This window comes from Acanthopagrus latus, chromosome 20 (assembly GCF_904848185.1).
Source record: "Acanthopagrus latus isolate v.2019 chromosome 20, fAcaLat1.1, whole genome shotgun sequence".
Taxonomy (NCBI): Eukaryota; Metazoa; Chordata; class Actinopteri; order Spariformes; family Sparidae; genus Acanthopagrus; species Acanthopagrus latus.
In genome coordinates, this window is record NC_051058.1 from 23,706,037 (window position 1) to 23,731,268 (window position 25,232).

Sequence of the window (25,232 nt, forward strand, 5' to 3'; positions counted from 1 at the left end):
GATAGATAGATAGATAGATAGATAGATAGATAGATAGATAGATTTATATATCAGAGAATATGAAAATATATATAAATCATATATAGAGTATCAATATAACTCATATCAGGTCAATGAGTGAGAAATGAGAGAGAGAGAATCATGAGTGACTAAAACAAAACCTGGATAACAAATGTGGACGGGAAGGAAGTGGAATGCCTCTTTCTTCGTTCTTCTTAGTAGCCTACATTCATTCAACTCGGAGTAGAATGACCGCCCCAAGATGGCCGCCGCATTTCTCCCTGCCCGGCAGCCGTTGCGGCGTCTACTCTTTATATGTCTATGGTTATGCTCACAGCGCGGGAAGGCCCGCTGCTGCGATACGTCACATCGCCGCCATATTGGACGTGGCAGCTCTGTGTCATGAGTGCAAGTCAGGTAGATATTGCTATGGTAGCAAGGTGCATGATTGTCCATGGATGTTAGAATTAAGTGTGCACTGATAGTTGAATAATCCAATGTACAAAATTGTGAGAGCACAGCTTATTGTTTAATAAACCATTGAATGTGACATTCTGGTGTCACTGAGCTGCTGCTGGATTCAAAACCACCCAGACACTGATGGTGGGTAGAGTTTATTGTAAAGGTGCTTCTTATTAAACAATGATAAACAGTGCAAAACAGTCCTCAGGTGAGTCACGCTGAGACCGGGTCCAAACCCAACAGAACCTCCATCATCACAAACAGTCATAGTTACAACACGTACAAATATTGTACACAAACTGCAACTGTGTGTGTGTGTGTGTGTGTGTGTGTGTGTGTGTGTGTGTAGTCGTCCTGAGGATGAAGCTGAACACCTCAGTGATCGGATCGGATCTCGACTCACATATCAGTCAGAATCAGGTCAGAACATGTTGAGAGAAAAGTAACAAGGGAAAAAATGTGCAGTTCTTTTCATTATCTGGTAAAAAGCCCTTTTTTATGTTTTCAGGGAGAAAAATCAGAATGTTACAACAAGTCATAAAATCTCAAATTTAAAATCATAATATTTCAAAGTGGTAATTTTAAAAGAACACAACAGTTTCATGTTAACAAATACAGCTAAACCTTTTCTCAACATATCTTGTACACGTTTTTTATTCTCATAATATTACATGTTTTGTAAAACAATTATTTTTTTACATAATATTTGGTCTTTATTATTGAGATGTCCGATTGTCTGTCTGAGTCTCTGATGAGTTGATGACTGCTGGTTCAGAAACATAACGGCAGTGGAGAGGTGCAGTCCACGTTGTGTGATGTCACTTCCTGTCTGATTGTCCACACGAAATAAGAAAACAGCTAAAAAAGGAAATCACCCCAGAAATGCACAGAGGTGACGAAACAGATCTGAAACTGGTCCCAGTCCTGTTAGTCTCAGCCGGCGTCTGTGAGTGAAGACAGAAGGTTCAGAGAGAAGCTGCAGCCGCGTGTCACGTGACTCAAGTTCACGGTCGTTTGGACCAAGTGATGGTGCGTTCACGGACACATCCATTCAGCTGTTAGGATATCTTACAGCTGTTCCTGCAGCTCTGTGCAGACGGGCTGAGAGGCGGCGGCCGGATCAGTTTGGGTTTTTTCAGCAGCGCCCCTCCGGTTCTCTTGGTTGCGGCGTGGTGAGTAGCGGCGTTGGTGGTAACAGAGTAGGAGCGTCCGTGCATCATGCGAGCGTTGAGGCCGTTGGCCATGGAGAAGGACTTCAGGTGGGACTTTAGAGCCAGTGGGAGGGGGAGCTTATCAACCAGGTGGACCGGAGTGCACGAGACGATGGAGCGACAGCAGAGGTCCTGAAGACTCAACACTGAGGGACAGACAGGCAGAGAGAGACAGAGAGACAGACAGCATTGAAGTAGAAACATGATTACAGGACAGTTTATTTGTAATAACTGTCTGTCTTCTTCACATCAAACATAAACCATCAGCTCAGCTGGTAGAGCAGCTCCATCCTTGCTGCAGCAGCTCCGGGGGTTCAAGTCCCAATCAATAAAGACAAACACAAGTCAAACAAGACAAAATAAAAACACAGCACACTCAGTGATGAGCTGTGCTGTGTCTCAGTGTCCAGCAGAGGGCAGCACACACCTGACCTGAGCAGGTGAGAGGAGACAGGTCATCCAATCACAGAGTGACTTCATGAGACATGATGTCATCAACACATAGACCAGCACATCACAACCACAAATACATCCTGTTATCAGCCCCAGACAATATATCAGTCAATATATTTCCAGGCCTGTTTATACGTATACTACTGATGATCAGGCTCTCTGCGTCCGAGGCCCGATCGATCACTGACGGACCTTTGTTGGGTCTCCACAGCCGCTCCATGCCGTGCCTCAGGAGGACGATGCGAGCGAGCTCCGTGAACGACTCGGTGATGTTGAAGTTGCACAGCGGGCTGACCTCGAAGAAGGTGACGCCCAGCTTCTCTGCGTACACCTGCGCCTGCTCGGTGGTCACCTGGCGCTTGTAGGCCAGGTGGAGACGGTTCCCAACCAGGATCTTGGGCACTCCCGGGGCATGCTGGGTAAACAGGTAACAGAGGATTATGACAGTTTAAACATGTCTGAAGATCTGAACACAGACGGGGTCAGACTGTGATATTTAACCTCCCACAGAGACGTCATTACAAAGCAAATAACACTAATTAATTATGTTAATGAGCTGCATGTCACACATGAAGAAGAACCCAGAAAACAAACCCTGGTACAGACGAGGGCTGTGTGAGACTGAAACATGTTGACAGGAGAGAAACAATACTACAGATGTGACAATTAAACACACATACACACGCACACACACAGACTGATTGGCTGATCACTGACCTCGTCTATCTCTTTGATCCACCTGTCGATTCCATCAAATGACCAGCGGTTGGTGATGTCATACACCAGAATCACTCCCTGAAGAGGACAAGAACACACAGGACGTCAGCAGGAAACAGTCAAACATAGGAATGACTGTGACAAACATTCACTCTTGTGTTTCACTCAGACAGTTTACAGCAACATTTAGTTGCGGTAAGCCTTTAAAGGAACAGTTCACCCAGAAACAGACATCCTCTCCTCCTGATGGTATAAAGTCTCACAGTCCACAGAACAGTTCTGGTTGTTTCTCTGTTTTAAATCTAGTCTCCAGCAGAATGCTGCAACTCACACACATCAAACACTTCATGAGTCCACTTTCACGTAATTAAAGGGAAAGTCCACAGCTTTCTAAACAAACGTCTTTACCAGAATCTTCTCTGAGTGAACACAGAAGTGTCCGTCTGACATCAGCGTGGCTTCCTTCATGTAAACAGATCTACTTCTGTCCTCAGCACGCTGCGTATTCATCTGTACACAGCAGTTTGTTTATGTGTGAGGCTGACGTCAGACATGGAACAGATGTCTTCAGCGCTGAGAGCGGTCCCAGCTGTGGGACGACAACATCAGCTGATCAACACTGTTTCACCTGAGAGACACACAGAGACAGACGCAGACAGGAAGACGTGACACTCAGGTGGCGTCTCGGAGGAGTCGACTGACCCGGAGCTGAGCTGAGGACAACAGACCGCCAGTCCTGTTACTCTTGCTGTTAGGAAGCCACTTTGTCTTGTTTGCTACTAAAACAATTAGTTGATTAACATTCATGTGCAGCTGTCCTGTTAATAATGAATAATCCTCAGTCGTACTGTGACATGATTAGACTGATTGCAGAGCAGGAAGTGAAACCAGCTGACAGACATGATGACTCGTTAAAGACATGAAACACAATGTTTAAGACTTGGACTGGACTCAGGACTTGTTGGACTTGTTGGTCTTGACTCAGGACTCGATGCAGCACGAATACAACAACAGATGTCGGTTACTATCGATTCACACACACACACACACACACACACACACACACACACACACACACACACACACTCGACAGGTTCATGATCAGCCTTTGAGCCTCGCCGTGGCGATGGTGTGTCACAGTTGCCATGGTGATGTCTGCTCTGTGCCCACTAAAGGCCTGATGAGTGATGACAACAACTTGATTCAGTGAAAAGTGGGATGAATCTCTGGACTGCTCGTCTGTCTGAGGTCAGAACACCAGAGAGAAATACGGCGACACGTTTCAGACGTCTGCACTGCAGAACAAACACTCACAAATCTGCTGACAATTCATCAGCAGCACATCACTAACAGGCTAACAGGCTAACCGCCGGCCAGGCTGCTAACTGGGAACAAAGCTAGCATAACATTAGTAGGGACACCAAACTAATGTCACATGATGCAATCAGAACCCAAACAAAATGACTCCCCATCAGAATTCCATCCATTCAGTGATACAATGTTTAGAAAGTCAGAAAGAAGCTAGCTCAAAGCTAAGCAGAAGATCTGGGTAGTTTTACACCCCGAAAGTCAAACTTATTTGACTTAACGTGCCTTCAATCAGCTCTCACAGGAAGTCCAGATCTCCCTCATCAGATCAATGAGCTGTACGCCGTTTACAATTCAGATGGAGACAGCTAGCATAACGTTCGCAAGGAGATGCTGAAGCAGGAATCAGGTAACAAAGATGGATGTACCACAGCAGAGCTAAATCTCTGCTACAGAGCATGAAGCTAACTCAGAACTACCCAGACTGCATGTTAGCTACAGGATGCAAAGTAAACACTTTAGCATGGCTAAGCTAACATTACAGGAAACAAAGTTATCATTAGCATAACATCAATTACATGGCAACTTGGAGACTTCTGAGGAAAGACACGTACCTGTGCTCCTCTGGAGTAAGATCTAAAGATAGTGCAGAATCGACCCTGACCCGACGTGTCCCTGAAACAACACAGAGAGTCAGAGGTCAGGGTCAAATTCAGGCGGCTTCACATAAATACCAACATTTATACTGACACACTAGAACAGCAGCTAGATTCACTGCAGAGCAGGAAGTGAAAACAGCTGATAGACATGATGACTCGTTTAAGACTTGGACTGGACTCAGGACTTGTTGGTCTGGACTCAGGACTTGTTGGTCTGGACTCAGGACTTGTTGGTCTGGACTCAGGACTTGTTGGACTTGTTACTGCCTTCACTGTTAATAAAACATGTAGTATTGTGTTATGTTATGTTCTCATCTGCAGAGATGGACAGTCTCTGTCCTGAGGACTGTAATATATGAAGTATCAGAGGCTATAAATAGAACCTGTTCAGCCCGTTCTGCCGTGTCTCGTCCTGTTCTGGACTGAACTGTGACTCTGTTTTGTTTCTCCTGAGCGTCGACGGTGAAAAACACAAGTGTTTCCCAACAGCGGAGCTGAATACCACAGCAGTGTTTTGGTTGGCTCACTAGGACGCCGGCTGGCTGCCAGCCTGGGAGAAGACCAGCTGCCAGTGAGTCAGGTGGTCCAACAGAACCAGACATCACGAGCCGGACTGAAGGAGTCCATCTGCTGTCAGCACCACTGAGCTCTCATCACAGTGTGGATTCACTCTGAGTGTGTGTAGAGTGTGTAGAGTGTGTGTGTGTGTTAATAACGCCCTTTGCGTCTCCTGTGGCTACACACACACACACACACACACAAACAAACAAACAAAAGAGCTAAAGCGTCTCATCCACTTAAACATCAAACAAAGTTCCAGATTAATTATTGACATATTATTGACAATTATTGATATTGACTCGGCTGTGTGTGTGTGTGTGTGTGTGTGCGCGTGCGTGCGTGCGTGCGTGTGTGTTGAGGAGGTTGAGGCAGGTCTGCTGGACGCTGCATCACCTCACATGCTTCCTGTTTACTGTCTGCTGACGATCACATGACCTGAAATGTGTGTAACGAGGTGAAGGGATGAGAACAGTTCAGCCAGAGACGACTGGGGGAGTGAGGCGGGCCGAGTGGATCAGTACCAGAGCTGCAGCTTGACTCTCCTCCCGTCCAGCAGGATGGTGGTCGTCTTGTAGTCGATCCCTGAAACAAGCAGACAGACGATGAACACATGATGAAACATGATTAATGATTACTGAGTAACATGATTTACATTAACAACAACATCCTGCGAGTCGTACAGGAAACTTCTGACTTGGTGCTGATTCTGGAACACAGAATATAAACTGTGTCCTTTGAAGAGGTTTCACAGGGATTAGAACCAGCAACCTCTCAGCCTTCATCTAAAGTCCCATCGACCGACACGACCATGAATTTACTTTACAAGCACACACACGCACACACACACTGTCACATGAGTTCTGATGGGAACAAAAGCAGCGCGCTACTCGTCTCTTTTATTACAGTAATTATCAGGAGCTGTCTGCAACTAACAGCCTCCAGTGATGCTCCAACAATGACTGCCAAGTGCACACACACGCACACACACAAGGACATACACACACACACACACACACACACAAGGACATACACATGCGCGCACACACACACACACACACACACACAGTGTGTTACATAAAGGCTCTGGGCTGCTCGTTGCCAGGTGCAGCACAGCTCAGGTGTGTATCCTGCAGCGCTCTGTAAACATGCTACTGTCCGTTAGCACGTGAGCTAACTTCTTCCTCCACTGTGACGGGTGAGGTCACGCTCAGCCCTGTGAGAACAGACGTGTGGATGAATTCCTACATGAACCTTTATGCTGTCATTGACCTACGACTGATCAGACTGCTGCTGTAAGTCAGGAGATGTGATCAAAGAGTGTGTGGACGCACAGATACAACCAGAGAAGAAGAAACAGACGCTCAGAGGAAGAGAAGAAGACTTCAGGAGCATCGGAGAGAAGAGAGGGGGGAGAACAAGATGTGATATAATATACGAGTTATTCTGAGAGGAGAGCAACACACCAGTCCAAGCCACACACTCTTGCATGCATGATGCAGGAGGCATCTTGGGAAAGTGGTGTTATATAAGAGGAGCGGTTTGCTGACAGACGTCAACACAATGAAACACTTCAGATTGTAGCTGGTGTGTGTGTGTGTGTGTGTGTGCTGCTGCTGTACAGGCCTGATTCAACACACACGGGTGATGCTAACAGTGCCTGGATTAAGCCTGTTTATATACATATAGATGTATTTCATATTTACTGTATATATATATATATATATATATATATATATATATATATATATATATATATATATATACAGTTTGAAAGTAATTGAAGTTCAATGTCACGACGAAGTGAAATCTCACACACACACACACACACAGCTGTTTATCTGGAGGTGCAGTTGAAGAGGGAGTTAAGTGTTTCTGTTACACAGCACTCAGAACCCTGTCGGGCCGAGTGTCTCCTGGCTGTTTGAAACAGACTGTAAACAAGAAGTTCTGTTCTGTTCTGACGTTCTGCTCTGTATTGTTCTGTTCTATACGTGTCTTGTTGTGAGTCAGTACCTTCAGCTTGTAAACATCTATAAATCCCACTGTGCGGGTGTTTGTGTGCATTTTTGTGAGCTTGTGTCGATGTGTTCTTGGAGGTAATCAAGGTTCCCCGTGTGCGAGCAGCTCTTCTCTGGACTTGGCTGAGGTCTGAAGCCTGTGGCCTCTGCAGGGTTAGTCCTGTTCCAGTCGGGCCTGCAGTCGTTCTGCATTTTCACCACAAACCGTCTCTGGAGGGAGGCAGCCCACCACAGCTATGTCTCCTTCTGCCATCGTAGCTCCTAATAAGAGAGACGACCCAGAAACAGCAGCCATCAAGGCCGCTCTGGTTCTCCATCAGAGGAGCAGAACTGTGATGTCACTGGCTGGTTGACTTCAGTCAAAACCCGACAATCTCCCCAAGAAGCCGGAGTCCTAAACATGCTTAAAGTTAGCAGACGACAGTCGTGGACTGGACTGATGCTGGGACCGAACGCTTCATCCAAGTTCAGACGGCCGATAACGATCTGTGATTAATGATCCTCACTGGTGGCGAGCTGGTTGGTCCACTGAACTGAGGGATGAAAAGGACTTTCACTCGTAGTCCAGTACGGCTCAAACTTTCCGACCTTTGACCTCCTCTGACCATCTGAAACACTGGCTTTTTCTGTCGTCACGCCGCAGATTCACTCTCATGTGAAGATCCACAGTGGAAACACATGACGGCATCAGAGCTGTGAGGAGAACTGGATCATCTCTGCCTGCAACATGACCCTCGTGTCTGCTGTCTGAAAGCTTTTACATTACAAATCAACACGAACAAACCAGAAATAAGGAGAGGCGGTTCGTACATTCCAAGACAAAACAAGGTAAACATGTTAGCATTGGTTGGTGGATTTTATCTGAATAAAAGCAGGCTAGCTGTGTCCGTGTCTCTTATTAAAGAGGGAAACAAGCCGAAGAGTTACAGCTAGCAAGCTTGTTAGCTCAGCTGCTAATCCATTCAGATGTAATAATCTAAAAGATCCAGCTCAATTCTCCCACAGAGGGAAGCAGAGCGATGCTAACTTCAGTTAGCTACAAACACACACCTTCATTCTGCATGAAGCAGCTGACAATTCATTTAGGATAAACAGACGTCCTGTGAGTCAACAAAGCCGGCCTGAAGCTGCAGACCTCCAACATGGCCGCCGGAGAGCAATTACATCATCATCTGCAAACTGAGTGTAAAGAGCCCAGAGTGCCAACTCGTCCTGGACACCCTCCTGCAGAGAGAGAGTGAGTCACGAGCAGCTGCCTGCCAGCCAGGGTTTATTAATAACACACACACACACATACACGCACACACACACTCTCTCACATACACACGCATACACACACACACACACACAACGGCAATAAAAAATATTAAAGATCAACAGAAGATGATGATAAATGATTGTGGAGAAGAAATCAGACTGACTGTGTCGGTCTATAACAAAGGAACTCTGAGGTTAATAAAATGTCATAGCATTGAAGAAAATTCTGAAAGAAACATTAAAGTTTGAAATATGAGACCCTGAAGTGTTCTCACTCCACTGATCTATAATATTTGAGAACAGATATGTTCAACAGAAGGAGCAGATCGACCTTATGTCAGGGCAAAACAATGACACTGATAACCCGTTAGCTAATGTTAGCATTCACCTGCTCTCTAGCTAACGTTACATCCTGTGTGTTTCACTTCCAGGTTTACATAAATGTGTCCAAGATGTTTGTTGATATTCTAGAACAAATGTATTCTTCTATCACTCCACGTAATGTGAAACAAACCACAACCTGAGCTAGGACGTGGTTGAATGCTAAAGTCAGCAGTTTAACAAGTATGTGGTTGTAGCTGGAGTTACCTCGAGTCTGTCACTGGCTCCAGAAAACAATGGAAACAACACTTTAAATAACCCAGCTAACGTTAACAGGTTTTATACATCCTGTTAGCCTCCACAAGACAACACCTATGGTTAGCATCAGACACTTTCTAGCTAGCGTTACTGTTTGATACAGATGCAGCAGGAGAGCTGTGAATTAATTGAATATAAACACACATTTATTTAAACTTGGATACTAAACACACAGGAAGTAACGCTAGCTGGAGAGTGGTTGAATGCTAATGTTAGCTAACAGGTTATCAGATTTAATACTGTTATTGTTGCTGAACAACTCAGATGATTCAGACATGTTTGATAAAAACCCGTTAGCTTCCATTGGACAGCAGCTAACGTTAGCATTAGCCCAGCATTAGAACGTGACATCAGAGGAAAATGGCCGCCATGTGAAAATGGTCTACAGGGCTGCAACTAATGATCGTCATCATCATCGATCAGCTGATTGTTTTCAGTTAATCAACGAATCATTTAGTCATAAAGTTACAAAAACTTCTGCTCGTCAGTGACGTCAGAGCGAGCTGCAGATCTGACCGATCTAACTAAATTATTGATTATCTCAAAGTGTCTATAACTTCCTCTGATTCTACTCATCAACCTCCGGTCCGTCCCCCGGGTCACCGGCTGGTTCCGAGGACGTCCTGTCAGAATTCTGATTCACAGATCTGTGATCAGCGCCCAGACTTTTTCTGTTGTCTCTGGTTCTGCTGAAGTATGGATCACTTCAGTATTTGTCGTCTGCTGCTGTAGTTTGTTCAGACAGAACCTGCGGAGGAACAGAACCTGTGCAGGTGAATGCAGTGGAGTAAAAGTACCGGAGCTCGCTCTGAAAGCGGTTCTGAACTCTGGCTCGGTTTCATCCACTGGTGTTCTCAGCCGCGAGTAGAAACAGTAAATTAACCTCCAGAATCAGCTGACAGGTGCGTCTCAGACCAATAACGGACCTCCAGCCCGGTTCGAGTTCACTCACTCACCCGTGTTGTACCCGTACGGGGACTCGGATGCTCCGTCCTGCAGGCTCGCCAGAATCTCGCCCTTCCCGACGTCGCTGTCTCCCACCAGCAGGAACTTGAGCAGGAAGTCGTGCGCCCGGGCCGGGCTGGTTCTGTGGCTCATCCTCAGCTGCCGCCTCCCATCATGAGATGAGACTCGGCAGCTCAGAGCCAGAACCTGTTCCTCTCCTCCTCGATCCAAGAGGAAATCAGTCCGCCACGATCCACGACACTGAGACTCTCAGTGTGTTTACACGCAACAGACCGGTTCGGTCACCGGTTCGGATTGTATCCCGGGAAGCTACAAGTGCCCAGCGTGACCCGCCGACACCCGTCGGAGGAAGGACGGGTCAGTGCGTCCTCGGAACCATCAGCTCAGGACGCGCCGCGCTTTTTACGCACGGAGCTGAAAATCCACCAGAGTCGGTTCAGTTCGGCTCGTGGACTCCGGACTTAAGAGGACCGACGGGTCTCTGGACTCCCTGCTCCGCCTCCTGCTCCGCGGATGGGGATGGAGCGCCTGCCTCGTTCTGATTGGTCCATCCTTTGAGTTGCTAGGGCAACCTCGAGCCCGGACCCGACGCTGGAGACGTCCGTCAACACACGAGAGGAGGCGTTTGATTGGCTCTCCGCGTGACGTCAAGCTGCGCAGGAGCAGATGGACACAGTACTTCCTGTCTGACATTACAAAATAAAGGCCCGACAGCGAGAGTATGTTGCCGTTGCGTCTGATTTAAAACAATAAAAGTCTTAAATAAATTCATTTAAACTCAGCATTAAAGGACCGGTACGTAGTTTATAGAATAAACAAAGTCAGTATTTAAATATTAACAATATTAATGAGGTAATTATACAAATTGTATCCATCAGTGAGGAACCCAGCTGCTGTCAGAGGACAGTAAGGTCCAATAACACTGTGGGACAGGTGACAGGGTCCGCCACATGTAAACACAGTGAACAGTATAAACTGTGTTTTCAGTTTGTTAATTTTGTCATGAAGCCAAAGAGAGTTCGTTTATTAAAAATCAGCCAATGAACATCTTCCTCTGCTCATTAACATTTCTTCACTAAAACTACAGACTGCTCCTTTCATGTGTTTCTACTTCCTGTCAAACATGAAGCCAGAGACAGTTCTGAACCTCCAGATTTCTACAGAATCACACGAGGAGGCTTCAGATGTTCTACAGCTTCTCCTCTGCTGCCACCTGGTGACCAACAAAGACCGATTGATCGCTTCAATCAATATCTGATCAGTTCGAAAATGACACAGAATTTTTTCTGCCACTCGGCATCAAAACAGCTGAATAATGACGTGTTGGTTTGTGCAGGACAAAGCGTTTCCTGTCGCCATCTTTAACTGGTGATGTGAGAAGACAAAGAGCAGCTGAAGCATCATGAAATGAGATAAAACAAAATGAAGCACGTGAGCAACAACTGTAAATAAAGTTATTTAACATCGATAGTAAAACAACACAGATCATGAATGGTTTCTCTCTCTGGGTCATGAACCGGATCTCTGGTTTGTAGCTGAATGACAACACTTGAGCTCAGAGAATCTCAGCTGGAGTCGACTCATCATTTATTATCTTCATCTGCTCTGATAACTGACATCAGACATGATTCACAGAAAAGTCTCTCAAAACAGAAACAGAAACAGTCGTGACGCCAGAGCTGCAGCTCCACGGCACAACATCAACAGCTCAACAGCTCCTGAAGTGCTGGCCCGTCCCGTGGACCCGAGGAGGACTGACAACACTGATCCAGCGTTTCTCTCTTTATTTTGTCTTTTGAGGCCTAAAACACCTTGTTTCTGTAGAGCCTCAGCTGGTGCAGCCAAAATAATTAACAGATTCTAATATTCAAACGATTTCAAGGCTTTTTGGTTTGTTCTTATTTTTCAAAGACTTTTAATGACCTGGAAAGCTGCATTCAATAAATAAGGTTTTCCAGGATGATCAGTTTGAGACGTCTTGAGTCAGACGTGACAGAATCTGAGGTCAGAGAGGAACCAATCACACACAGCTGTTATTATCATTTTTATCATTATTATCACCAGATAATCTGTCTGACTCGTCGCTCACTAATGTTTCATTATATGTCATTAATGTGTTAATAAGCTGCTGTGTAGTGAAACACGTGACTGGCTGCTGACGCATTTTCACCACGATTTAAATCCATCAGGTCTCAAACATTTAGCTGCAGCGATTCATCGATTTGTTGCCAATTATGAAAATAACATTAAACTATTTGAAATATTTGGTCAGAACGATTTCAGTATGATTCTCTGATTGAAGCTTCCTCAGGAGAAACTGCAGCTGCGAAGTCAACAGATGTCACTAAATGTCTCCTGTTGAATATCAAGTTATGACATTTGATTTTTTGTTGAGTTAGTTTGGATTTATTCTCTTCATGTTTTTATGAATCAAATGTGTATAAATGTAAAAACATGGATCAATGGATCGACTTCTTTTGGAGACTTCTGATTGGCTTTAATTCTCTGTGGCGCTGCACTGAACTCTGAACATGATGAGAAGCTGCTGTTTATGTGGAGCCTCATGCTTCACTCTGAAAGACGAGAGTCTTGGATCAGTGCTTCCTTCCTTGGACTGAGATGTGAGCCTGGTTCGGGTCCTGGTTCAGGTCCTGGTTCAGGTCCTGGTCCAGGTCCTGGTCCAGGTCCTGTCCGTGGACGGATCAGTTGTAGCTGTATCCTGGCACAGGTAGTTTCTGACCCTCCTTGGCCTCAAAGAAGGTGTAGGACAGAGTGATGGTGTCCACCCGGGCCATCCTGGGGTCCTCGTCGAACTCTGGGTCGATGTAGAAGAAGACGGGCATGTCGACCTCCTCGTGAGGGTTCAGACGCTGCTCCTCGAAGCAGAAACACTGCAGAGAGACAACACACACTCATCATCAAGGTGAGCTGGAGGGGAAGAAAGCGTTTTTTTCTCAGAACTTGTGGATTACCTGGATCTTGTTGAAGTACTGTCCAGCATCGAAGGGAACCACGTTGTAGGTGGAGATGCCAGTGATGGCTTTATCTGTGGGGTTCTTTGCTCTGTAGAAAGCCAGCGCCGTCTCACCTGGAACCACCTGCACAACAACACATGATCATCTCTTAACCGGTTCCAGACCTGAATCAGGACCAGAACAGGGCAGCTGTCCTGGTCACTGACACAGAAAACAGAGAGATGTGACAGAGGAGCGTTAAATGTCTGCGAAGAGGCTCGTTGACGAGGACGTCGGTCTTACAAAGATCTCCGTCTGCTGAGGTCTGAAGTTCCACTGCATGCTGGCGTGTCGATCTGCATTGAAGGTGATCTTGATGACGCGTTCCTTCACCGGTTCCATCGTCTCCACCTGCTCTGTGTCGTGGCCGGCCACCGCCATGCCGCCGAGCCCCGACGCCTGACAGACAAGAAACACAAACAGACGTCACGCCTGCTGGATTAAAGGAACAGTTCAACCACAAATGAAAGACTGTGATCACGGCAGATGAGCTGTATGGAGACATCTGATGTTTCTTTGGTTGTTTCTCTGTTTTAAATCAAGTCTCCAGAAATGTTCTGTGGACTAAGACACTTCACCTGATTTTATATCTTCAGGAGGAGGAGAGGAGGACTGAGGTTACATTTTCGGGTGAACTAATCCTTTAAAACATCTTCTCACCTGACAGTAGAGCCTGTAGAGCGGCACCGCGGCGTATGACAGGCCGATCATCCCCACCCCGGCAGCGGCAATGTACGTCAGCACCGTCTTGTTCTTGCTCTTCCAGTCCTCCTCTTGGCTCTTGGACTTCCTGTTTCGGCTCTTGACACCTCGGCTCTGAGTGTGGGAACGCAGGGGAAGCCTCCGTTGCAGGAAGTGCTCAGTCTGAGAGCGAAGCGTCCTCGCAGTGTCGCAGCGAAGTGTCCAGACACATCGTGTTAACAGCACATGAGGGCAGCAGAGGGAATGACGCACCAGGAGGGGGAGCAGCATGGCTGCAGTCAGTCCACACCTGGAGCTGAGTCAGCAGAGGGAAACTCACCTGGATGGAGGGCAAACAGCTGCAGTCAGCCTGAGGCATCATCACAACACAAGACAATATCTACAGGCTGATGGATGCGATATAAAAATTATAAGACGACTTTTGTCTATCACTAATAACTGATCAATTAATCTTCACTAACTTTGGTCTATAAAACAGCAGGAACAGGTGGAAATGTTCAAACAAGAGCAGCAAGATCTTACATTTGTGAAACTGGAACCATTAATGTTAATTTGTTTTGACTTAAAGAAATAAGAATTGTCAGAACTGTTTTAATGATCTGTTAATCAACTAATTTTGAACTCACTGACTCTTTTCACCTGCTCTTTCAAGACTTTCTACTATATGTTCCAAAAAAACCTAACCATAACAGTATGTTCTCTACGTGGACCAAACCAAACTCCATTCAAATAGGTCACATTTTAATGCCACCCTGCCTACTTGCATATATAGCTGTTGTGTAACATCTGTACTACTTTCCCCCGCGTGATAAATAAAAAATCACTCTTCATTTCGGCATGTGACTCACTCCATCACCATCAACTCTGTACCTCCCAATCGAGCTGGGAACATTAAAACCCCTCTGAGAGAACCAGTCACACCGGCCAGTCGAGATTGGCTGGATTTACTTTTAAAAACGAACCTTTTCATCATGTTTAGTGTTCTTGGTGCATCATGTGTCAGCCGAATTCAGCACAGAACAATTAAGACTCGCATAATGTCTCCAGTCGCATGATTTAAGGTATAAAAGTGGCCTAAAACACGGTACAACTCACAATTTGTCGCTTTTCTAGCAGAGTTTCGTGCGATCTTTTAACCGCGAAATAAAGCACCGAACTGTTATCGGAGCAAACTGACATTAAAGTTGAACTCAGCTTCAGTGATGTTGATGAAACAAGTTGTTAAATGTAGCACAGCAGACTAACCTACAGTCTGAGGAGTCACCGGCTGTTAGCAGCAGCAGCTAACATGCTAACAGAACCGCTGACTCCGTTACAAACACACTTTAATTTCATTATCTAATCAATCTTTAATGTACTGATACCTTCGACGATGAGCTCTGTTGTCATTCACCGCAGGACAGACACATATTACCAAACATACCCAGCGGAGACGTACGTAACACATGTGCAACATAGAACTAGGTCCCCCGCAACCACGAGCATAAAGGTTCCGCTGCAGAGTAAACAGACCCCGTTCTCATAAAACAGCCGGTTGTTATAATAAAGTTTAATGAATATTAATCATTGTTGATACATACATATACTGCCTGTAACCACATAATAACCACAGGTATTAAATAAAGAAAAGAAAATTATTCTGCGGATATTACACCACTGATCAGGACTGCAGGAAGTACGGAAGCCCATTTACGCCAATTACAGAAAAAAAAACAACGATGAAAACTAAACTTCATGAGAACTTATATGTTGTCATTATTATGTGATAAAAGTCATGAGAGTTCATTATTTATTTATCTTATCTCAAAAGGTTGACTTTTATTTCATAATATTTACTTTCTTATAGGATTGTTACTTCCATTTTATAAATGTGGCCTTTTTTTAATCTAATATGTATCTTACTTTTGTGATCTAATTTTGACTTCCCATGTTCATTTTATGCCTTGTTAATGTAATAATTCTTAATATTTTTATGAATTTGACTTTCGATTTTATAAAGTTTGTTTTGACTTTCATATTATAATTTTTGCTTTTTTTCCTCATGTCTCATAATAATTACTTTTGTGGCTTTTTAACTGATCATTATTTCTTTTTTCATAATTTTGATTATACACTTTATAATATATTTCTAATTCATTAATACGACAGTGGCACAAACTGCGGCTACACGGGAGCATCATCACAATAAGGTGTGTTGTTATCATATTTGATTATGTATTGCCGTTTAAACAGCTGTGTTGTGTTTATACATGTGTTATTGTGTAATAATGTGATTATTGGAGCTAATCAGTGTGTAACAGAGGCTGTACGGTGGCCGTGCGGGGTCAAAAGCGCGCTGGCTGCTCGTTGTGAGGGGCTGCTGCTGTAGTAATGGAGGGGGTCACGGTCGGCCAGGTATTTGATGCGGAATGCATCCTCAGCAAACGGCCGAGGAAGGTAAGAAAACCCGACCAGCGGCCCCGCGGGGGCTCGGCTCCGGTCCGGACGGTTCTGTTCACGTCTCCCTGACATTGTGTGTCTCTTCCGCAGGGCAAGTTTGAGTATCTGGTGAAGTGGAGAGGGTGGTCGTCTAAGTAAGTAGCTAGCTAGCCTGCTGCGCTAGCCGCCGCTGCTAACGACACACACAGCGCTGATGAACGGCTCCAAACAATGCGAGCGTGAGCTGCGGAGGCGACTGTCCCGCAGGACGGTGTGAGCTCCGTGCGGGAGGGAACACCAGCAGATCTGTGATCAGCACACTGACTGATGAACACACACAGGCTACACGGCTGCAGCAGCCATTACTGCTCTCACGTCTGCTGTTCTCAGGCTTAACAGAAAGCAGCTGATGCTACAGAGCCGCTGCAGCTCCTCTATTCACCCGCATCCACCAACACCTGTGTTATTACACAGCTGTTACCTACACCTGTGTCCTCTACACCTGTGTCCTCTACACCTGTGTTCACTACATCTGTGTTCACTACATCTGTGTTCTCTACACCTGTGGTCACTACACCTGTGTTCACTACATCTGTGTTCACTACATCTGTGTTCTCTACACCTGTGGTCACTACACCTGTGTTCACTACATCTGTGTTCTCTACACCTGTGGTCACTACACCTGTGTTCACTACATCTGTGTTCACTACATCTGTGTTCTCTACACCTGTGGTCACTACACCTGTGTTCACTACATCTGTGTTCTGTACACCTGTGTCCTCTACACCTGTGTTCTCTACATCTGTGTTCACTACATCTGTGTTCTCTACACCTGTGTCCTCTACACCTGTGTTCTCTACATCTGTGTTCACTACATCTGTGTCCTCTACACCTGTGTTCTCTACATCTGTGTTCACTACATCTGTGTCCTCTACATCTGTGTTCTCTGCACACCTGTGTTCACTACATCTGTGTTCTCTACACCTGTGTTCAGTACACACCTGTGTTCTCTACACCTGTGTTCTCTACATCTGTGCTCTTTAAACACCTGTGTTCTCTACACCTGTGTTCTCTACACCTGTGTTCAGTACACACCTGTGTTCTCTACACCTGTGTTCTCTACATCTGTGCTCTTTAAACACCTTTGTTCTCTACACCTGTGTTCTCTACATCTGTGCTCTTTAAACACCTGTGTTCTCTACACCTGTGTTCTCTACACCTGTGTTCACTACACAACTGTGTTCTCTGCACACTTGTGTTCTCTACACCTGTGTACTCTACATCTGTGTTCACTACACACCTTGGTTCTCTACACCTGTGTTCTCTACATCTGTGCTCTTTAAACACCTGTGTTCTCTACATCTGTGTTCTCTACACCTGTGTTCTCTACACCTGTGTTCACTACACAACTGTGTTCTCTACACCTGTGTTCTCTACATCTGTGTTCTCTACATATGTGTTCTTTAAACACATGTGTTCTCTACACCTGTGTTCACTACACCTGTGTTCACTACATCTGTGTTCACTACATCTGTGTTCTCTACATCTGTGTTCACTACATCTGTGTTCACTACACCTGTGTTCACTACATCTGTGTTCACTACATCTGTGTTCTCTACATCTGTGTTCTCTGCACACCTGTGTCCTCTACATCTGTGTTCTCTGCACACCTGTGTTCACTACATCTGTGTTCTCTACACCTGTGTTCTCTACATCTGTGCTCTTTAAACACCTGTGTTCTCTACACCTGTGTTCTCTACATCTCTGCTCTTTAAACACCTGTGTTCTCTACACCTGTGTTCACTACACAACTGTGTTCTCTACACACCTGTGTTCTCTACATCTGTGTTCTCTGCACACTTGTGTTCTCTACACCTGTGTACTCTACATCTGTGTTCACTACACACCTGTGTTCTCTACACCTGTGTTCTCTACATCTGTGTTCTCTACATATGTGTTCTTTAAACAACTGTGTTCCCTACACCTGTGTTCTTTACACCTGTGTTCTCTACATCTGTGTTCCCTACACCTGTGTTCTCTACACCTGTGTTCTCTACATCTGTGTTCTTTAAACAACTGTGTTCCCTACACCTGTGTTCTTTACACCTGTGTTCTCTACATCTGTGTTCCCTACACCTGTGTTCTCTACACCTGTGTTCACTACACACCCGTGTTCTCTGCACCTGTGTTCTTTAAACACCTGTGTTCTCTACACCTGTGCTCTCTACACCTGTGTTCTCTACACCTGTGTTCTTTAAACACCTGTGTTCTCTACACTCCTGTGTTCTCTACACTCCTGTGTTCTCTACACACCTGTGTTCTCTACATATGTGTTCTTTAAACGCATGTGTTCTCTACACCTGTGTTCTCTACACCTGTGTTCTCTACATCTGTGTTCTTTACACCTGTGTTCTCTACACACCTATGTTCTCTACATCTGTGTTCCCTACACCTGTGTTCACTACACCTGTGTTCACTACACACCTGTGTTCTCTACATCTGTGTTCCCTACACCTGTGTTCACTACACACCTGTGTTCTCTACATCTGTGTTCCCTACACCTGTGTTCTCTACACCTGTGTTCACTACACACCTGTGTTCTCTGCACCTGTGTTCTTTAAACACCTGTGTTCTCTACACTCCTGTGTTCTCTACATATGTGTTCTTTAAACGCATGTGTTCTCTACACCTGTGTTCTCTACACCTGTGTTCTCTGGACCTGTGTTCTTTAAACACCTGTGTTCTCTACACTCCTGTGTTCTCTACACACCTGTGTCACTGGCCTTCAGGGTATATCTGACATGATGTACAGCAGAGCTGTTGTAATAATCAGTTTCATCATCAGTTAACTGATTAGTCTATCAAAAGTCAATAAATTATAAAGATACTCATGTTCAGACATCTTGTACAAAACTCAGATAACAACCGTGTAAAACAGAAATCCTCCCAAATCATGGTGTGAGATTCTCGTCTGACAGTAAACTGAAGATCTTTGTATTGACGACCAAATGAGACATTTTATTGACCAAACAACTCATCGATAGCTGCAGCACAGGAGCGCTGAGTAATTCTCTGCAGGTCGACTGATAACGTAACATTTAATCCATATTTATCACAGATTGTCTCCTTATTGTGTCCAGACTGTTTTCACCAAACAGCCAGTCAGAGTTCAGGAGGTGATGGAGACCAAAACAAACCAAAAGAGAGAAAACTGGACTCATTAATCAGTGAACTGACTCGTGGTGGTCACACTGCTCCGTGTCTGCTGAACTCCACAGAATCATAAAGGATCTGTGATGTGGTCTCTAGAAAAATGAAAGATTTCTTGAATCTTCTGTCAATATGCTGAAACAGTTTCTGATGTTTTCAGGCACAACAGCTGGGAGCCGGAGGAGAACATCTTGGACCCACGGCTGCTGGCAGCGTTTCACAAGAGGTGTGTGTGTCACACTGAGGCTGAGTCATCACCTGGTAGAAGTTCTTTGTAGGACGTTTAAAGACAGAAACGACTGAGCAGCTTTTATTTATTCTGAAACGTCTGCAGAGAACAAACTGGTGTTTAATGTGAACGTCTGTGTTTGTTTCTCAGAGAGCAGGAGAGGGAGCTTCTGTTCCAGAAGAAAGGAAAGAGGCCGCGAGGACGACCACGAAAGATTCAGGTAGTTCTTCTCTTCACTGAAAACTGAATGTGTTGAGAACAAAAGTCTTGTTTTGTCCACAACAACAAAGATGTTCAGTTTCCTGTCACAGACGAGGTCCAACAGCAGAGCATGCTCACGTGTGACGAGCTGACGACTGATCGATTCATTTTGGTCTTCTTCTTTTTAGCCGCCTGCTCCTGCTGCTACAAAAGACAGCCGCTCCTCGTCCTCCTCTTCCTCTGGCCTCTCATCATCCCCCTCTTCCTCCTCCTCAGAGGATGAAGAACACTCAAAGAAAGCAAAGCCCGGCCCCCGGGTCCACCCCGTCCCCCAGAAGAGGCCTCAGATGGTGCTGGCAAAACCAGATCCTCCACGCAAGAAGAAGCGTGGGAGGAAGCCGCTCCACCCTGACCTGAGGGCTTTAAGACAGGCGAAGAGCAGACCTCCTCCACCTTCTCCTCCTCCTCCTCCACCTCCTCGCCATCACCAGGTGCTCAGACAGCCCAGGGAGGAGCCTCGACCCGGGGTGAAGAAGCCTCTGCAGCCGGCCAGCTTCACCTACACAGGGCTGAGCCGGAGCTGCAGAGATGAAGCTGCCTCCGCCTCCCAGAACTCCACCAGCTCCTTCTCCCAGACAGCTGCCTCCAAGTCCGGATCGCTCAGCTGCATCTGGACCAGTCGCCCCATGTCTCCATCCTCCGGCTCCTCCTCCTACAACAAAACTGGTCCGTCCTCTCAGAGTAAGCACTCTGTGTCCGAGCTGAAGCGCTCCACCTCAGAGAGCGGCAGCAGCAGAGGAGACGGCTTCAAGGTGTCTCCTCTGAAACATGGCGGAGGTTCGGGGTCGCTGGGTCTGCAGGGCGGCTTCGGGGGAAGTCAGACTGTCCAGCGCTCCCCACTGGGCCTGAGGAGACAGGAGGGTGTCGGAGGTCAGGCCGGGTTGGGTCAACACAAGCAGCAGAACCTGTCCAAGCCGTCGTCCTCACCGACGCCTCGAGAACGAGCCAATCAGGCTCTCAGCCTTCGAGCGCTCAACCTGCAGAGCGTCAGCAAGCCACCAGGCGGCAGCAACACGAGCAGTGCTGGAGTGGGAGCATCCAGGTCGAGCCTAAGGAGCGGCGGCAGCATCGTGGTTAAAGGAATCATGAAGGACACCCGAACATCAGCAGGGGGCCAGCGCCCCGGCGGGGCGGCAGGAGGCGCTGCAGAGCATGGGAGGTTCAGAGAGGACAGGAAGGAGATGTTGTCTGGCGGGAGGCACGAGGAGAGGAAACACGGGCTCAACTCTCAGAGCCGGAGTCTGAACGAGCTCAGCACCGGTGACTCTGACGAGAGTAGCAGCAGCGAATCAGAACGTGGCGCCGCCCTGTACCCAAACAACAGCAGGCCCAGCCTCGGCAACGACGCCACAGAGTCTGACACGGAAACGGACTGGCGGCCGGCCCGGAGCCTCCTGGAGCACGTGTTCGTCACCGACGTCACTGCCAACTTCATCACGGTGACGGTGAAGGAGTCGCCAACCAGCGTGGGATTCTTCAACTCGCCGAATCACTGAAGGACGTCAGAGACGACGCCTCGGTGCGCCGAGCCGAGCCGGACCAAACAACCCCTCCTACAGCAGCTCTCAGGGTTCCTACGCCGCTCTGGATGTTTATCTACAGGGACGTCAGTCATTCTCAGATCTTTATACACGTCGAAATGCACAACAACTGTAGGAATTAACATGGTGTCAAACAGACGAAACATGACACCATCTTCCTCTGGCCACGGATTTGTTTCATGTAGGAACCCTGATGTTTGGACCCCGTTCACACCTGATACTACGATGCAGTCTGTGTCTGGAGAAGACTCAGTGATGGATCTGGACTCTGATCAACTGGAAGAACAGTCTGTTGTTCATCCATCTTCATCCTGTGGGCCGATACAGTCAATCATTGTTTCACATCACTTTAGCTAAATTGAACCACTTCTCCTTGTGGATCTTATTATGCAGTTGTTGAGATCTTTGCAGCTTCCACCTCAATGTAACAGAGGTGAGCAGATTTTAGTCTGTGTTGCAACAGCAGTGTCATTTACCAGGAAGTCCAAGAAGCTCACATTAATTAATCCACAGACTTGTATCGGAAATATCTGCTGCCACAAAATACACAGTTTTTTGAATGGAGTTTGGTTTGTGGTGGAGAATCAAAAACTGAAAATGCTGCAGTAACATTTTTTAACCAGAAACAAAGTGTCAGTTGTCAGAGAGCTCCCTGAGGAACGCTGGTTTGGATTAAATAGTGTGTTTTTTGAATGGACTCTGGTTTGTTGAAGGTTGATTTTTTTCCAGTCGGCGTCGAGTGAAGATGATTCCCTCACAGTTTTCGCACTAAGAATCAGTCCAGAGAAATTCTCCACTCAGACAGTCAGCAGTGATGACCGGATCGATCAGCACCAGTTCTACTGGACGGCGTGTGAACGGGTCTAAACGCTCCAGACGGATCTCTCTCAGCACCTCTCCAGTGCCTCAGGTTCTCCCCTTTCAAGCCCACTGCCACCGTTCAGCTGCTTGTGACCATGATTAGTTTGAGTAGGACATTTTGTGCTTGTCGGCCCTTGTATCCAAACTACATGTGTGGCTTTGACCAGAGCTGCATGTTAAAAAAAACAGAAGTGAAGTCCGTCTGTGATCGGTAACTTTTCATCCAATCGTCTCTCAGTTCTCGTTGGACCAAAGGTGTCATGAATGTGAACGATCTCCTCGTTGATTTCTGTTATTGACAGTATTTGTTGCACTACGCACAGTTTAAATGTAATCTGATTCCTCCTCCTCATGTCAGCGGAGTCGCTCCATCATCACTTCTATCTACCAGTTTTATACCATTTTAATAACCTGCCGTCACAGTGTGTCTTTTGGAGGTGAAATATGTGTTAATTTATATTTGTAAATATGTTTTTTTCATGTGATATCTGATATCTATCTGGTGCTCATGTTGGCGTACTAGCTTCAGATACTTGTAGCCTGTGTGCCTCTCTGCCATTTTGAAGGTATTTGAAATAAACAGTCGTACCTGAAGAGTCCTGGTGTTGTGCTGCAGCTGCTGTTCACCTGTTCACCTGCAGGTGTCGCTGTCGGCCAGGCGATGTAGCGTCTGTGTTTAACGCTCCGCTCCACCTGCTCTGCTGGTCTGTTCCAATAACCTGAGGTCCTCTCATTGATCAGCATCAGAATTCTTCAGTCACCTCACCTGTTCATTACTTCCTGTCTGAGACGGCTCAGACAGGAAGTGATGCGAAAGTGATTGAAAGAAATTCATTAACAACTATTTATCAACCTGACTGTGAACTGATTCTGTTGACTGGAAACTGAACAGGGATCAATACACCCAGTGAGCAAAAGGATCAATGATCCAAACCAACAGAATTAATCAAAACTGATCAATTAACTGATCATCAGTAAATCTGTTTGCACATGTTCGCCGTGAACTTGATCAGTGACTGTGTGAAAAAAAGGAAAGTAGTTGAGTAAAAGTATTTAGTTACAACACTCCCACACACACACACACTATACACTGTACGTGTGTGTGCGTGTGTGTGTGTGTGTGATTTATGGTCTCTGAGGTGGAATTTTCCCAAAATAAGTTTGAGTCAACAGCAGCGACAGAGACGCCCTCACAGCAACACTGGTATGTATAAACACAGTGAACAGTGTGAGGCAGTGTGCTGCACACACACACTCACACAGACACACACACACACACACACACAGACACACACAGACAAACACACACACACTCACACAGACACACAGACAAACACACACACACTCACACAAATTGTGTGAGTGTGTGTGTGTGTGTTTGCCACACTTGTGTGTGTGTGTGTGGGCGGCTGCAGTAGCCGGCTGTCTGACACTACAGTGAAACCTTGAGATGTCTCAGTGTGACATCCGATTTCTCCCACTCGTCCCACCTGAGCGCCATCACTGTGTGTGTGTGTGTGTGTGTGTGTGTGTGTGTGTGTGTGTGTGTGTGTGTGTGCGTGTGTGTGTGTGTGTGTGTAATTACTAAGGAGTAATCAGAACTTTTACTGGAGTAAAAATACTTGATCATAAGTCAAAGTCCACCATTAAACCCTCCTAGTTATGTAAAATAAAAGTAGTGTAAAGTCTTCAGTGTCTCCAGACGAAGATGCCTGTCATCTGATAAACTGCCTCCAGTGATGTCACTCAGTGACTGAGGTGCATTGTGGGTAGTGTAGTCAATGGATTTTGAGTAGCAGTCTGTTGGTTTATAATCTCAATAAAAACAAATAGAAGTCAACACATCAGAACAGATATATCACCTTTGATTCCTCACATTCTTCTTCCTGTTGTAAACCTGCTGCCTACATCACCCACAATGCACCTCAGCCACTGAGTGACATCACTGGAGGCAGTTACTCAGATGATGGGCAGCTTCTTCTGTCAGCCTCCTCTCTGATCTGCGTCACATGACCTCAGTGAAGGTCGAGTCAGATTTAAAGGTTCAGTCCGTAAAATGGAAATTCTAAAATTCAAAATGATGTTTTCATTTGTGTCTGATCACCTGAAACTGAGACTCATGTGTCTCTGTTACCTCAGAATGATGGTTGTGAGCAGGTCCTCGTCCTCAGAGTCCTTGTTTCTACAGTCATCCAGACAGGAAGTAGATTTAAAGATGGAACATTTAAAACAGGAAATATAATATTTGTAACTTTTTGTTTTTGTTTTTATTACAGACAGCCAAGATCCAACAACTCATCTGTACTGATACTAATCTGATGTTTACAGTGTCAATCATCTCTGTTTCATCTGCATGATGATTTAATCACAGAGCTGTCACACACACACACACACACACACACACACACACACACACACACACACACACACACACAGAAGGTAAATATATAAAGATTTGAGCTCCCTCTTTTAAGTTTATCTCTGTTGGATCGACTGCTCGTTATAATAATAATAATAATAATAATAATAATAATAATAATAATAATAATAATAATAATAATAATAATAATAATAATTCTTTATGTGCACACAACACATTATGCAGAATAAACAAACGTTACAGATCACTTACAGCTGCGTTAAGTAAGAATCAACCAGCTGTTTCCTCCCAACAGACAGCAGAGTGCCAGCTAACTGCTGCTAGCTGTAGCTACCATTATCTAGTTAGCTCAGTTAGCCGTGCAG

General features: G+C 45.8%; 4 protein-coding genes across 6 annotated transcripts in view; 1 reads left to right on the forward strand and 3 right to left on the reverse strand.

Moving 5' to 3' along the window:
• Window positions 1-598: 598 nt before the first annotated feature.
• rab40b (RAB40B, member RAS oncogene family) lies at window positions 599-11,433 on the reverse strand. 3 transcript variants are annotated; one of them, XM_037081364.1, is made up of 7 exons: window positions 9,866-10,385; window positions 8,440-8,613; window positions 5,893-5,953; window positions 4,766-4,826; window positions 2,844-2,921; window positions 2,319-2,541; window positions 599-1,819 (listed from the first exon to the last, which is right to left on the reverse strand). In XM_037081364.1, the coding sequence occupies exons 2-7, from the start codon at window positions 8,450-8,452 to the stop codon at window positions 1,521-1,523; spliced, it is 735 nt and encodes a 244-aa protein (XP_036937259.1). In that variant the 5' UTR covers window positions 8,453-8,613; window positions 9,866-10,385; the 3' UTR covers window positions 599-1,520. The 3 variants fall into 3 exon arrangements, with proteins under 3 accessions (XP_036937259.1, XP_036937260.1, XP_036937258.1); XM_037081365.1 differs by having other exon boundaries at window positions 10,242-10,364; XM_037081363.1 differs by lacking the exon at window positions 8,440-8,613 and having other exon boundaries at window positions 10,242-11,433.
• A 388-nt stretch (window positions 11,434-11,821) lies between these two features.
• Window positions 11,822-15,487, reverse strand: LOC119009786 (cytochrome c oxidase assembly protein COX11, mitochondrial). Its single transcript, XM_037081366.1, has 5 exons — window positions 15,332-15,487; window positions 13,926-14,286; window positions 13,509-13,664; window positions 13,224-13,349; window positions 11,822-13,142 (listed from the first exon to the last, which is right to left on the reverse strand). Exons 2-5 carry the CDS (start codon window positions 14,235-14,237, stop codon window positions 12,954-12,956), a joined length of 783 nt encoding a protein of 260 aa, XP_036937261.1. The 5' UTR covers window positions 14,238-14,286; window positions 15,332-15,487; the 3' UTR covers window positions 11,822-12,953.
• A 542-nt stretch (window positions 15,488-16,029) lies between these two features.
• On the forward strand, window positions 16,030-23,782 carry LOC119009286 (chromobox protein homolog 2-like). Its single transcript, XM_037080379.1, has 5 exons — window positions 16,030-16,403; window positions 16,497-16,540; window positions 19,756-19,821; window positions 19,975-20,044; window positions 20,214-23,782. The coding sequence occupies exons 1-5, from the start codon at window positions 16,338-16,340 to the stop codon at window positions 21,579-21,581; spliced, it is 1,614 nt and encodes a 537-aa protein (XP_036936274.1). The 5' UTR covers window positions 16,030-16,337; the 3' UTR covers window positions 21,582-23,782.
• An 857-nt stretch (window positions 23,783-24,639) lies between these two features.
• ankfn1 (ankyrin repeat and fibronectin type III domain containing 1) overlaps window positions 24,640-25,232 on the reverse strand; it is a 73,142-nt gene continuing 72,549 nt past the window's right edge. Inside the window, exon 23 of the mRNA XM_037080375.1 lies at window positions 24,640-24,669. Coding sequence (XP_036936270.1) covers window positions 24,655-24,669 — 15 coding nt within the window. The 3' untranslated portion in view covers window positions 24,640-24,654. The remainder of the gene's footprint in view (window positions 24,670-25,232) is intronic.